Consider the following 14,662-nt stretch of genomic DNA (forward strand, 5'->3'; position numbering starts at 1 on the left):
TTTTCCACTCTTGCCTGTTTTAGGGTTAACTTGTATTGAACCAGGAATATTCCTTTAACATTAAAGTAATAGTTTAAACAAATGAAAAATAATACAACACCCGTGTTATATTATTTTCTTTCTTTTATTTTTATTTTTAGTTATGTCAAAAACACAAAAAGAGATGCAAAGCAAAATGTCTGAGCTGCTCTTTTTCATAAAAACAGTGGATGGTGCTTTTTAAAGCCAAGCTCCAAAAAAAGAAAACAACATTTCTTTATGATGTATGTTATCTTAGCTATGTCAATCGGACAATTAGTGTTTTCAAAATAATTTTCTGGCATATATTAACGCAGGGGCGGCAGTTAGGTGGTGCAGCGGTTAGCACTGTCGCCTCACAGCAAGAAGGTCGTGGGTTCAAACCCTGGTTGCCCTGGCCTTTCTGTGTGGAGTTTGCATGTTCTCCCCGTGTCTGCGTGGGTTCTCTCCGGGTACTCCGGCTTCCTCCCACCATCCAAAAGACATGCAGGCTAGGTTAATTGGTGTCTCCAAAAAAAATTGCCCTAGGTGTGGATGTGGAGGTGAATGTGAGTGTATGTCTGTCTATGTGTGGACTGCAATGGACCTGCGATGGACTGGCGACCTGTCCAGGGTGTCCCCCGCCTTTCGCCCAATGTTAGCTGGGATAGGCTCCAGCCCCCGCGACCCTGTACACAGGATAAGCGGTTGACGATGGATGGATGGATGGATGGATATTAACCCAGCCAGACTCTCCAAACCCCAAATGGGGTTTCAATCCAATTAGGATTGAAAATATCCTTGCCGTGTTCTGAAGCCCAGAGAGAGACTCTGTGATGCAACACAATCAGAAAACTGATGCTGTTATATGTAAGATTACAGAAGATGGCCGAGAGTGCTTATTTTTTTATCTACCTCTCTTTATTTCTTTCTTTTGCCCTTCACAGTGCAGATGACAGACCGCATGCAGTGCATCAGTGCTCCAGGGTCTGCAAGGCCTTAAAAAAAGTGCTCCACATGTGCCAGAGTCTGTTTTTAACATCTCTCTCTCTCTCTCTCTCTCTCTCTCTGTCTTTTTGTATATTTCATTCTCTAAAGCACTTTCAATATCTATAGTGTAGCTCTATGCACCAAAACTGTACAACAGCGTTAAGGAGACCGAAAGAGAACCAAAAAGACAAGACTGAAAGAGAGAAAGAGCAAGAGAAGCGGCTAGCTCTTAGAGAGCAACTCCCTTCCTGAAATCCCAAGTTCAGGCGTTCCGACAGGCCTGTTGTGATCCAAAATAATGATCTGACTCTATTGCCCACTGGCAAGACAACATCTCACAGACAGACAGAGAGAGAGACAGAGATATTCCCCTGTCTCCATCTAATACATCTAAGATATGACCATTACTTTCTGATTTTGTCAAGCACATGCTGTTGTAGAGGTCAAAACCAAGTCAACATGAAATCAAAATTGACCTTATTAACTTGATCTATATATGTCTCTGGTGTTATTTCAAACGATTCATCAGAGCATGCTATTCTGAAGTAAAAATGTTTGTCTTAGTAATCTTTCACCAAAATGTAACTTGCTTCACCTTTTAAATGAATTTCCTTTTTACCTGACATCACCTAGATCATGCTTGCTATTGGTTAAATGCTATTGGTTAAATGTTATTTAATAGTCAAATAGCTATTTAGACATTGTTTTGGCCAACTAGCATTCAGGTCTTGCTCTATCTTGGTACAATATGTAAAACTCATTTCCCAATCTATAAAATCATGTCCTGCACTCCATTTTTTTTCTTCTGTTTTGCTTGAAATTACGTCACATTATGGCCTCATAAGCAGTACATACAGGAGCAATCATCTTTTATTTACTCAAGTAGCCTAGCAACAGATAATCTTTCTTTCTCTCTATGTTAAGTGAGACAGAAACAAATGATGCTTTTTCCACTGATAGATGCAAAACATATTCTGCTCTGGCTTCACGTTCACATTGATTTAGAAAAACACACGGAACCGCAGGCCACTGCAGTCATGATGCCGCACAGATAAGCAGACACTTGATACCGCTGACTACCATTTGCATTTCTTTCCGAATTCTCACATTATGATCAACAAATCCAGTGTTGGGGAAGCAGTTTTGTAACTCGCCAAGCTACGAGCTACTCATATTTTTAATTATTTAAATTAGTTGAATACAAAATTTGACGTTTGTATGTATGCTTAATCAAAACTGAATGAAAACCTGCATTGTAATCTGCAGTGTAACTGACATTGGATATGTTCAGAATGGCATACTACTAACTATTTTTGTAGTATGCATACTGTGCACAGTAAATCAATTTTCTATATGCATGGAATACCCATATGACCTACAACATTTGCCAAAATGTGCCATCTACAACCAGAGCACATGTGTGAGATACAGTATTCAACAATGAGTCTTGATTTTCCTTTCCAATATGAAGAATGAACCGGTAGCAAATAACAACCCTGATATTTCCTTATTGACTCGTTATTTAATTGAAGGTTTTAGAAAGTTTAGACATTTTAGAAGTTCATTTGTAAAAGCCTAATTAAAAAACATATCAGAAATATGGAGCTGTATTAAACATTCAATTCAGAATGTTCAGAATGGCATGCTAACTATTATTTTAATATAAAATATAAAAGTTTTTTTTATACTTTGCATTGGATTTTATTTTATTAAATGTAATGATTTCTAAAATAAAACTGGATGCCACTCGCTGAATAAAATGAGGTCATATGACAACAAAGTAGCATACTGTTTATGGAAACATTAATCATTGTATAATGTAATGTAATTCAACTGTTTTGAAAATAGTATACAGTATATAGAGTAACATTTTTAGTAGATAGTATGCTAGTAGTCTATTTAGTACACAGCCATTGAGTTCACTGCGATGTTTGTCCAGTTTCAGAAGAGCACACTACTGATGGGTTGGCATGCGTTACCTTAAAATCTTCCGGCAGGAGCAGTTTGCAGGTTCGCAGGAAACCAAGGATGTAGCGGAATATTTCTCCGTCCCTGTCGATGAAATAATGCTGCTTTAAACTGTCCAAAACTATCGGTTCAGTTCCGTTAAACAGCCTGCTGATCCTGAAAATGAAAAACACACACACACACAGTTAATAGAGTGAAGCCAGCATGACACAATTAGCATTTCTTTTTCAATTTTATTAGTGGCCAGCCAAAAGTGTATTAACGTTCCCGTTCCAAAACAAGAGGCTTTAGGTGGATTTAAGCACCTAAGAAAACTATTTTGAAGTCGTCCTTCAAGTGTGACATTAGTACAGCACTGAAAACGCTTCAGTTTAGCAATGGTTTATATTCTCAAAAGTCATAATGTAACTCCCAAACATTATTACATTGTCAGAAAACATGACAAACTATTACACTAAAACAAGACATAAAATGTGGTGTTTGCCCTTGCAAAACTTGTTGCCACGATGCTGGTGGGTGTTGTGGGTGGTTTCCAGGGTGTTGCAATGTGGTTGTTAGAGTGTTCTGAGTGGTTGTTTACTTCCACCAGGCGAAAATGTGATGAAAATGTGAACTACATTTGCGGTTACTCTGCTACCTGTGTAAACTTAAGGGGAACTGACTTTATACATCCATTACAAATCTCACTCTAGTCCACTAAAGGAATAGTCCGGGTTCGATACAAGTTATGATCAATCGACAGCATGTGTCGCATACAGGGCTGGACTGGTAATCTGGCATACCAGGCATTTTCCCAGTGGGCCGACGCACCTTGGGGCCGATCATGGTCGGACTGGCCATCGAAAGAACCGTGCAGGCCGGTGGGTCGGCCACGAAACGGGCTGATTTGGCCCGCGATAAGCTAAAATGAGCCGCTGCGTTATGCAGAACGAACTTAAAAAACGGCGCCACGATATGCAGAAAAGGACAGCGAAACCCCCCACCCCCACAACTTTTGTCTCACCCCCACCTTAAACAAGTTTTGGGCCAGTTGCCATGTAAAATCCCCAGGCCGATTTCTCTTCCCAGTCCAGCCCTGGTCGCATAATATTGATTAAAAAAATACTTTGACATGACACTTTAAAAAAAGCGTAAAAAAATTGTGTGTAACAGTAAGACACTTACAATGGAAGTGAATGGGGGCCAATCTGTAAGCGTTAAAATACTCACTGTTTCAAAAGAGTAGACATAAACATTATGCCGTTAACATGATTTTAGTGTGATAAAATCACGTACTAACTCTTTTCTGAGTAAAGTTATAGCAAATTTTACAACTTAATTGCTATGACGATGTCAACAAACCCTAAAACTCTATAACTACCATAAAAATTACAATTTTTACGATACTAGTTTTAAAAGAAAAATTTGCTTTTATCAAATGCTTCACATTTCTGCATTTAAACCCTCGAAGCATTGGCCCCCATTCACTTCCATTGTAAGTGCCTCACTGTAACCTAAATATTTGAATTTTGTTTTTAAAGAAAAGGATTAACGAGTCGAAATAATTGTTTGTTGTAATCAATATTAGGCCACAAATGATGTCGATTAAGCTTAACTTGTATTGAACCCTGAATATTCCTTTAAGTGTCCAAATACTTTGTGGAGCCACTGTTTGTCCTTTTCTAAGTTTCTAATAATTGAGAGCATTCGCCAATTTTAATAGGAAAACATGTTAAAAGCATACTGTACATGCCAATTACAGAAAGGTCTAATTCTGATTGTAACTTCCATCATTCCTAAACCGCACTCTGATATTATACTGTACAAATGTCACTAAATGCAGAGCTGATCGTACGCTCATAGGTCACCTGGAAGTACCTTCAGTATTCTGTGAGTAGTTCAGTTCACTTTATGAAATCTGATACAACCAACATTTCCTTTCCTAGTCAGAGTGGGAGCGATATAGTCATGCAGATCTCAGCTTTAATTGTTCCTACACAAAGACAGTGAGACTGAGCAAGCACTGGGTCTGCATGTCAGAGCCTGTTATAATGAATAACTGCAGAGGTATAAAGGTGTTTATTGTAGACTGTCCACTATTGACTCCATCTAATAGCAACAGAGTAACGGAAGTGATTTACAAACACAAACACAGTTCATTGAGCTCTGCCAGGTGCGGATAATAACGGATGTTTTTTATAACGCTGAATGTTTGTCCCTTTTAAAGCGAGTATGATTTAATTCATTCACTTTCATGCAAGTCTGTCTTTTATCAGCTGCATTGTGTTACTTTATTGTTGCATGTTCTCTACCTCATGCATTTTCTTAAGCTCTCCCTCTCTCTCTCTCTCTCTCTCTCTCTCTCTCTCTCACTCTCGTTTTCTCTCTTTTTATCCTTTCCTCTCTGTCTCTCTACCGCTCTTTTCCCCTTTGGAAATCGATGCAAAATGCTTTATAAAAAACCAATACTCATCTCCCTGTAGCGCCTGCGGTCTTCCTTTCTCATATGGTCTTGCAATTCTTCCAGCTAGAATTTCACCATGCGCCTGCAGGCAAGCACTGTTTTTCATCTGCACTTTTTTTAAAAAAGCAATTAAAATGCTGCCCGTTTTTCTTTTCTTTCTGCCTCTCCCAGTCTCTCTCTCTCTTTCTCTCTCTCTCTCTCTCTCTCTCTTTTCTCTGATACTCTCTCTATATATCCTCTTTTCCTCTACATCGCTTTATTTCCCTGTTTTCTGTGGGTAAATCAGCAGTTGTGGCCCTGAGAGCCTGAGTGGATGAGTTTCTCTCTCTCACTGTCTGTCCATCACCTTCAGCAGGTGAATCTGTCTCTCAGAGTAAAACTGGACTGATTGCTGGTTTGGGTTTGGTTTTGTCTAAGTGTGGCAGAGAAAGTTTGAGCTCAAGTTTCATTCAGACACTTCCTGTCAGCACCTTACAACCTGTGTTGAGGAGAGTTCTCTGTCTACCAGAAACACAAACACTCTCACTACATGAGTCTGACAATGACACCTGATTTATAACTGTCAGAAACAGATGAGATTCTTTTATTTGAGTGTATTTTGCCTATTTTGTCTTTGAAGTCAACATAAAATAAAAATTGACTATATTTACTTTGTGAAAATTTCATCAGTGCATGTTAATCCAAAGAAAAATTGTTTACTTCATAAAAAAATCTCGCTCTTCCTCTGAAATGACTTTTCGTTTCCACTGACGTCACTAAGGCCAAATAGCTACTGTATATAGGGCTCTATTTTCGTGAGTGTGCAAAGCACACTTTCATTTTCATGAAAGAGCTCATTCTTAGTGCAATTATTGCGCAATGCACAAGTTGTCGTGGGTGGGAGTACTATCCGTATGGTAAAGCAAGGCACAATTTGCTATTTTCCTGAGAAATAAGTCATTGTGCCAAGACATTTCAAAAGGTCATGTCCAAACTCTGCCAAAAATACCGATTTTATGAAACAACAATGTTTTAGATTTGTGTTCATTTACATTACATTTACATTTTTGCATTTGGCAGATGCTTTTATACAAAGCGACTTACAGTGCACTTATTACAGGACAATCCCCCCGGAGCAACTTGGACACAATGGTGGTGGCTGTGGGGATCGAACCAGCAACCTTCTGATTACCAGTTATGTGCTTTAGTCCACTACGCCACCACCACTCCACTATCTATAGTGTTTATTTTTCAATTGTTATGATTATATTTACAATTGTATTTATGATCTAATTTGTATTGGTATTTTTCCACCTGTTGTCGTAGAGTGACTTTGAAGTCACTGCAAAATGGGCCGGTGCAAGAAGTTGGTATGGACTTGGTAGGATTTTTTATTTATTTTTTTCTCTCTGTTATTTTGATTTTATTTTCATTTAGATTGAAGTGCATTTTTGGTAAAAATTTTTTGTGTTTTAATAAATGAATTTCGACAGGTAGAATTGAAGTGCATTCCGATGCAATCACTGTTAATACTACCCATAATTTATGTGTCAGTAGATGAAAATTATTAATAATAAGATTTAACGAAGCATACATCCAAATTCTGATGAAAACCACAGTTTCCATGTGTGTAAAATGAGCACTGTCACTGTCATAGGAATATGCCGGACATTCTTTTGTTAATGCACAAATGAGGTAAATCCTTATTTCAATTCTTCTAATTTCTTGCATACAATCCATATTTACACTACCAACTTCTTATGAATGAGCTGTCTTGGTTTATATCACTGGTGCTTGACGAGATGGACTATATAATAGGACGCAGACGCTACAACTACCGGAGAAGAACCTCAGAATTAAATTGCACTTGACCCAGCCCATTAGCGCTTTGGGTGCATAATTGTGCCAAACCCACTTCCGTCTAGACTTAACATATGCTTGCATGAAAATACCAAAACTTCATGGCCATGCCATGAACTTTAGACATTGTTTTAACAAACTGACATTCAGGTCTGACTCCATTCTGGTATGAAGTCACCCACTTTTCATGATTAAATTGACTACTGAAATAAAGAAAACATTTTTCTTGTTGAATATCCTGTTTCACTCAGAAACACATCACAGTCTGGAATTAAAATGGTTTGCAAATGGAAATTCACCAAATAGTTCTGTCCTACAGTGCATATATCTTTCCATCTATTTGTCTATTTTTTATGTCTATCTAGATTTAAGAGACTTTAGTGACACTGTAAAAACCTTGTAAACCTATCTCGCTTTATTACGTGGTTAAACGGCTATACATTGCCAAAGCATTAGAACCTAGTAAAGGTACACATTGACGTGCATATAAAGACAAATATATATAAAATAAAAGATTTAGATTGTATATTAGGTTTCATCTATCTGTCCGTCTGTCTATTTTACAAGTTCTATTCAACTATGATAACTTCACAGTGTGAAAGATTACCGCACACTCTGGTTACAACATTGTTCTGATCTCACCGCATGCTCATTAGCATCCTTTTATATCTGCCCTCGTCTTACTGATCTCTGTCAGAAATACCCCACAGACTGGGCATGAAACTTTCATATGTCCTGTCACTTCTGCACACCGTGCTACAGGCAAACGAATGTTCACACATTAGTTATAGAGCGAGTTTCTCTTCCCGTGCTGCATTATTAACTGATCAATCTATTAAAAGACATCATCAACTTAAACTTCTTTAACTCGACTCTCTTAGCTGTCACCTCGGCCTCTGAGGCGTAAAACCCCATGAACGTTTAACTGTCTGTGTGCTGGTGTGTGCGTGCACTTAATTGTGTCTTTGAGTGGGTTTCCTACTTGTCAGTGTGATTAGTTATTATATTGAGTAGTTGTGTGCTAATTTGTAGGCCTGGTCACTCTTTGAAATATAATAATGTAAAATAAAAGTGGGTTACATAAGTCCAGTCATGTGTAGTTAATGTAGAAAAGAGAATCTGCTTAAACAGTATGATAATTTCTTTATCAAATATTTAGGGATGTCCCGATACTGATACTGTTTTTGGAATCGTGTCCAATACAGCACTTATATACTTGAATAAAAATGCTCCGATACCAAAAACCAATACCATCTGATGCATAAATGTCATTATGTAAACATTCAGCATACAAATTAAAATCAGGTCTTGTCCTAATGATATTATTTAACAGCAAAAGCTCTGATATAATGAGATATATGTATAGTTTGCATGTGCAGCTCTTTAAATGTGAATGTGTGGAGCCGGGGTTGTGCTGAAATAAAAACACAAAGTTCTCATACCTTTTAGAGCTACTTGACTCATGGCAATTCACTTTGTAGTTGGAGGCACATACAGACTAAATATCCATTTAATTAAATATCAGCCTTTTGCAGTTTAATAATCACTATGAGTCATGTGATGACTGGCTTTTCCAGAGTGGGAAGTCACCAGCATAACATCAGAGCTGTCATATCAACAAAGAAACACTTCAAAATAAAAGCTCAATTTAATTAAGGGAAAAATGGCCGACAGAAATAAATCACTGCTGTATAGTTATTTAAAAATAATATAAAAAAAGAGTCTCAGACGCAGTATCGGTAAGTACCAAAAAGAAAGTATCAGTACTTATACTCATTCTCAAAAAAATGGTATCAGGACATCCCTACAAAAAAGTTTTTAGACACTTACGACACACTTAAATGTGTGAATGCCATTGCATTTGACAGCAGTAATAATTCCAAGTGTGACTGAGAAAGTGTCATTAATTTTAGCACAAGCTAACTTTAAGCATTTCACAAAAAGAAGCATTATAGATTTGAAAACAAACAAACAAAAAAAAAATAACAAAAGAAACAGTGTTCAAAATGTGGACCAAAAACTGTCAAACATTCCTAAACCATGTTCATAGTAAATGTAAAGAACTTCACCGGTGGTTACTCAGCTAGGACACCTGTAGGAACTTACTTAAATTCACTAAAATCACCTTGACACCAATTGATTTAAAGTCATTGCAAAAATGGCTGAGAAATGCGCTAAATAAAATAAATACTAAAAAAGGAAAATAATTATTAGAACAATGTTAACTGTTCAAAACATATTTTCAAACATATACTTTTTAGTTGTCACATTGTGTTTCAGTGACAATAATTAAGTTATCAATAATTGACCATCTTATCAAGTAAAATAATGCTCCTTATTCTATAAGTTATTCGACCCCCCCTTGCTCTCACTCTCTCTGTTCAGAAATCAGAATTAATCACTCAAAACAAATGAAGAAAGCAATGAGTGTTCTAGACTTTTTTTATTCAGTCTCTCTCCTAATAAAGTCCCAATTCTAGATGAGATCATGCTACTGCTGTCCACAGTCAAGTTCAGAATAAATCAGACTGCCATCAAAACAGACAATCAGAAATGAGAGTAAGATGCCTTCAAATCTACACTAATCAAGCATAACCTATTATTAAATACCTAATGCACCTTCACCATATACTGTCTATAGCGAGGTGCAAAAGTCTAAGACCCAAAGTGAAATTTTCTAATGTCATACATATATTTATTTCAAATGACATGTTATAAGCATAACAATTTGAGTGAAGTTTAATGGAAAGCTGTGATGAATTTGAAAATTTCATTTATTTGGTATGTTTAACGACCTCATGCACTCGAGCTGGCATAGACAAGTTTGTGCAAAGCCTGATTATCCATGAATTCCAAGCATGATTTGAGAATGTTCCAAAGAGCATCTTGTGTGCTTCAATATAACCAAGTAATCTGACTGTATGTATAAAAGAGCTTAACATGCTCTAAGTAACATTTGGTTACATTTAATTGACCTAAAAATATGCAGAATCTTTTTGTCAAAATTCTAAAACTTGCTCATTTCCAGGTTTAAAGAAAAAAAGAAAGAAAAAAAGACTTTTGGACCCCACTGTATAAAAATATCTTTTCTTACCCATTTTTTTTTTATAGATATCTTCCAATTTGAGCAAAGATTTTTATTAGAACAGTTCATCTTAATTAAAAAAATATGACCAAACTAAAGTCAAATACATTTGCACAGCCTAAAAAAAAAGAAGCAAAATTGTACATAAAACATTGGCAACTTCATAGTTATCGTTACACGTTGCTGACTTTACACTTCTGAAAGAGGAGAGGCCAAGGGTCTTACCGTGAGTCTGGGTATTTGGTGAGGGTCGCAAGGCTGCTGGTGTACATGTGTCCACCCACGTCGATGTGAACAGGCGCGTTGGATTTGGTGAGCTGTGCCGGGAGTGGAATCCCCTGCGTGGCCAGAGGAGAGACCGGAGACCGTGTCAGAGACAGACGTGACATGCTTCTCCCTTCCTGGAAGCAGACAAACGGGAAAGCCATGGAGCAATGAGGATGTTGATGCACCTTCACGATGCGTTAACGTCTCTCCCACCTTGAGCGTCAGTGCAAGTCTTATTAGATCGCTTTCTCATCTGCCCAATCGCATATTTAGCTTACAAATTATTGCCACAGCTCTAATGAAGTATGTTTGCATCTTTTCACTGGTGCAGCCCGAGGGCAGGATACAAGGATGTTTATTAATGCTGCAGAGAGAGCGAGCGAGCGAGAGATGCGAGGTGTTTGCCTCCGGGGATGGGAATGGGAAAAAAACCTGCAAGTTTCTAATTAAAGGTCGTGTTATGTGCTAGACGTGATCTCCTCCGACACTTCAGCAACCAATCTGAGCATTTGGGAAACGAGGGCATTGTGCACGCTCACGTGGAATACCAGGCATCACTTCCAACCACAAATCCCAGTGTTAGTGAACTAAGGAGCCAAATCACTTTAACAACCCTACATTACTAACCGAATCCCTCTCTACCCTCACAAAAAAACATATGTTAATACACTTCCCATGCATAAATGGCAACTGTTAAAACACTCTCAGTGCAGAACTCAGTGCATTTTCTCCATGCACAACTCAGTAAGTATAAACCAGCAGTATGTCCTTGCATGAGAAGCAATTAGAGTGAGGTTATGCATTGGCCAAAATTCAGATCTCCAAGAGCCATTTAATTTGAATCAAAGAGCATCCATTCACTGACCTGACATCAGCATATGGACTTCAGCTCTACTGTATTAAAATTGAAGAGTACTTTCATTTTCCTCTTGAATTTCACTTAGAAATGAATCAATGATACAAGTTAGCTTTTTAACTGCTCACAAGTGTCCAAACTTAAAGGCTTGTTTATACAAGTCCATACTTCTTTACCCCACCATACCCGGATCACGCAGGACCACATCTGTTTAATGGAAATCCGACTTAACATATTCCAGTTGTCATAAGAAAGACTGCTCCATTGTGAACGTTGAGTTCAAAGGGATTTCAACGACAAGTACTTCCATGCAGTGGCTCATTTATGCGCCTGCAATTTTAGCCATACATGGTAAACAGGAGGCAGTTGTCCATGGCTGCATTCAGCTCCAGTGCTTGAGGCAATGCGCTTGAGGCCGATGGCAGAATTTTCCAGGGTGTTGCCACAATGCATTCAGCAGTAATGCTCATTTAATACACAAGCAAGATGATACATTACAGATCCCACTAGAGAAAAAAAAAGACTCAAGAAGTTTTAGCATATAAAGCTCATCTCCTACAGCCACAGGGCATTGTAACCAAAAGCCCAGATATTAATGCTGGGGGAATATAGTGAATCAGCCACCCCCTCACTCTCTCTCTTTCTCTCAATAGGAAGGTCCAGATAAAAGTATACAATTACATTGTTAAAGTCACAGGAAACGCTGATCGACCCCAGCTAGCAGATCAATGTTCTTAAATCATTATCCAAATGTTACATTGTGGTTGTGGGAACATGAAAACGGAAGTAGAACGTTATTTAAGGTGAATAACTTTATAAGGATGTTCCATTAATGATTTATTTACAACGTTTGTTCCAAACCTTTAAATAATGTTAGCCAAAGATGTTGGAAAGTTATCTGTTAAGTGGGACGTTAGTAGAGAATTATTCTTTAATAGGAGGAAATCAATCTTAACAAACTCAATGTCAACGACCCCAAATATCTCTATGCCAACAATGGCTAACCATTTTTGGCTCCCTTTTGGGTTCTGGAAACTTTTAAAGCTGTTGTTATTTCGCGGCACAAGCACAGTTAGCTTAACGTCAGTTATCTAACAGACTTTTAGACTACAATGGAAAGCGCGGGATCCGCTGTTGCTATGGTTACCTCAGAAAAACTCGAACTTTTAAAAATCGACCTCAGAAAATCGACTACGCAGCGCACAGTAACTTGAAAAGTAACTTTCATCATTGCTGTACCCCGTTGAAAAGTAGAGTACATATAGGCCTTTACACTTAAGCAAAATAAATATCAATAGGTTACTCACGTAACTCCGGTTCTCTGACGAGATGATGAAAGAGAACCACACTTACACCTTTTGTTTTGAATTTCTATGGAGGTTCAAGGATTAAGGGCAAACCCCGCACCCTGGTTATGAAAAACCTGCCAAAAACAATCTCGGAATGGTTGTTTATACTTATACGTATATATAAATATATAAAACCCTAACGTTATGGGACGTTCGGTATTTACTTGATGGTGCTAGTATTTACTTGATCAAACTTTGGGACACGTATCAGTCATTAGATTATTTTCATAAAAAAAATAAATTAAAAAAATACCTAGTTATCCTTTAAAACTCTCAAAGACTCCTATAAAGGCGTTAAAACAGCTAGTATTCAATATTTAAAGTAATTTCTGGTCAAAATTACATTTATTGTGGCAAATACGGAGAAAGAAAAAAAACTGCAGGTTAACGTAGAAATGTATGGAAATGTTCATGACGGAATCTATACGAAAGAAATATTACAGTTTTGCTCTCTGGAACAGTTTTTAGGTCGGTGCCCTACGGGTTAAAACTTAAATTCAGATCATTTCACAATATGGCGTCGTCCTCATCGCTATAAACCCGCAGGTATGAGACATATACTCATAATAACACGCATATCTCGATGCCTAGAGGCGTTTAATAATGTTACAGAATCATTAGACCTTCAAATATCACACACACACACACACACGACATAATGCGTAAAAAGCGGCGAAGCGTTTCAATACGCGCCGTTTTTTTGGTCTATAGCATTCATTCAAAAACACAAATCACCAGTAATGCATGAATCATCATTCATGCACTACATTTAGATTATATTCCATTTGACATTGTACCGTTTCAAACATCGTAGGTCTCCGAATCGCGATCCGAGTCCGGTTCAATCGGCTCCCAGATGAAGGTTTGCGTTCCTCTGTCTGTCTCTCTCTCCCTCTCTTTCAAGTTTCTATCCAATATACGATCCAGCCTATCTATTATCTTCCTGTCCAGAGTGAAACCACCATCAAACAGCATTAAACAACATGTCATATGTACTGGAAATGGTCGCTGTGACTTTAAAGCTCTATACTAAGATGCTGTTGTCTGGACGCGTTCTGAGCTCAAGCGCAAAAGCGCACAGGACTGTTCCTTACCTTCTCCGGGAGACCAGATCGCTCCTTCCCCCTCTAGATCTTCTTATTTCTTAATACTCAGATTCTGCTGCGTATATCAGCCTCTAGACTGTCTTTTTTTGTTGCCAAAATGAAACTGCTGCTTTGCTTATGGCCAGACGAAAGACAATAATCCGTCTGTAAATCACAGAGCACAGCCGAAAGAAGAATTCTCGCTCCGGGCTGCGCAAACGCCTCTGGGGCCACAGGATTAGAGGACAATTAACTCAAGCCCGACCAGACTCATCTGAACTGATAAAAACCTGATATACCCTCCTCGATTACTCGTAATCATTTACTGTTGTGTTCTTTTCGTATTTTCCGCCAAAGTAAAAAAATAAAAAATAGCCGGTGAGGGTTTAAAGTTCATCGTATAACGGTTTACGCATCAGGCAAGTGTCACCACGCTGTTCCAGAGACTTTTGGAGAAGCAGAGAAGGCTGATTTTAATCTCTGTCATTTAGTCTGATGTAATATTCCCTCAGGCGCTTTCACAGAGGCAACACATTTTCCTTCTCCGAATCAGTTAGTCTCTCTTAAGCACGAGGCGCATTTTAACTTGTTGATAAAGTGGCGATAAAAGCATATTCTTTTCTTCTATAGCCTAAACTAAATTCTAGATCTATATCCTTGTGGTGTTCAATCCTCACTCCCTCTCTTTGCTTGTAATGCCAAATTTCCTGGAGGCCATTAAAAGCAAATGACGTCTAAGGACATGCATTCATTGTGCGCCCTCACAGCCTTTGCCCGCAGCTA

General features: G+C 38.1%; 1 protein-coding gene across 2 annotated transcripts in view; it reads right to left on the minus strand.

Moving 5' to 3' along the window:
* The window catches only part of LOC127661893 (BTB/POZ domain-containing protein kctd15), a 37,623-nt gene extending 22,961 nt beyond the window's left edge, over positions 1 to 14,662 (minus strand). Inside the window, exons 1-3 of one of the 2 annotated variants that reach the window (XM_052152847.1) lie at positions 13,889 to 14,662; positions 10,548 to 10,723; positions 2,967 to 3,111 (exon numbers count right to left, since the gene is read on the minus strand). In XM_052152847.1, coding sequence (XP_052008807.1) covers positions 2,967 to 3,111; positions 10,548 to 10,711 — 309 coding nt within the window. In that variant the 5' untranslated portion in view covers positions 10,712 to 10,723; positions 13,889 to 14,662. Of the gene's footprint in view, positions 1 to 2,966; positions 3,112 to 10,547; positions 10,724 to 13,591; positions 13,842 to 13,888 lie in introns of those variants that run through there. The other variant, XM_052152846.1, reaches the window with a different exon arrangement.

This window comes from Xyrauchen texanus, chromosome 21 (assembly GCF_025860055.1).
Source record: "Xyrauchen texanus isolate HMW12.3.18 chromosome 21, RBS_HiC_50CHRs, whole genome shotgun sequence".
NCBI classification, from domain to species: Eukaryota; Metazoa; Chordata; class Actinopteri; order Cypriniformes; family Catostomidae; genus Xyrauchen; species Xyrauchen texanus.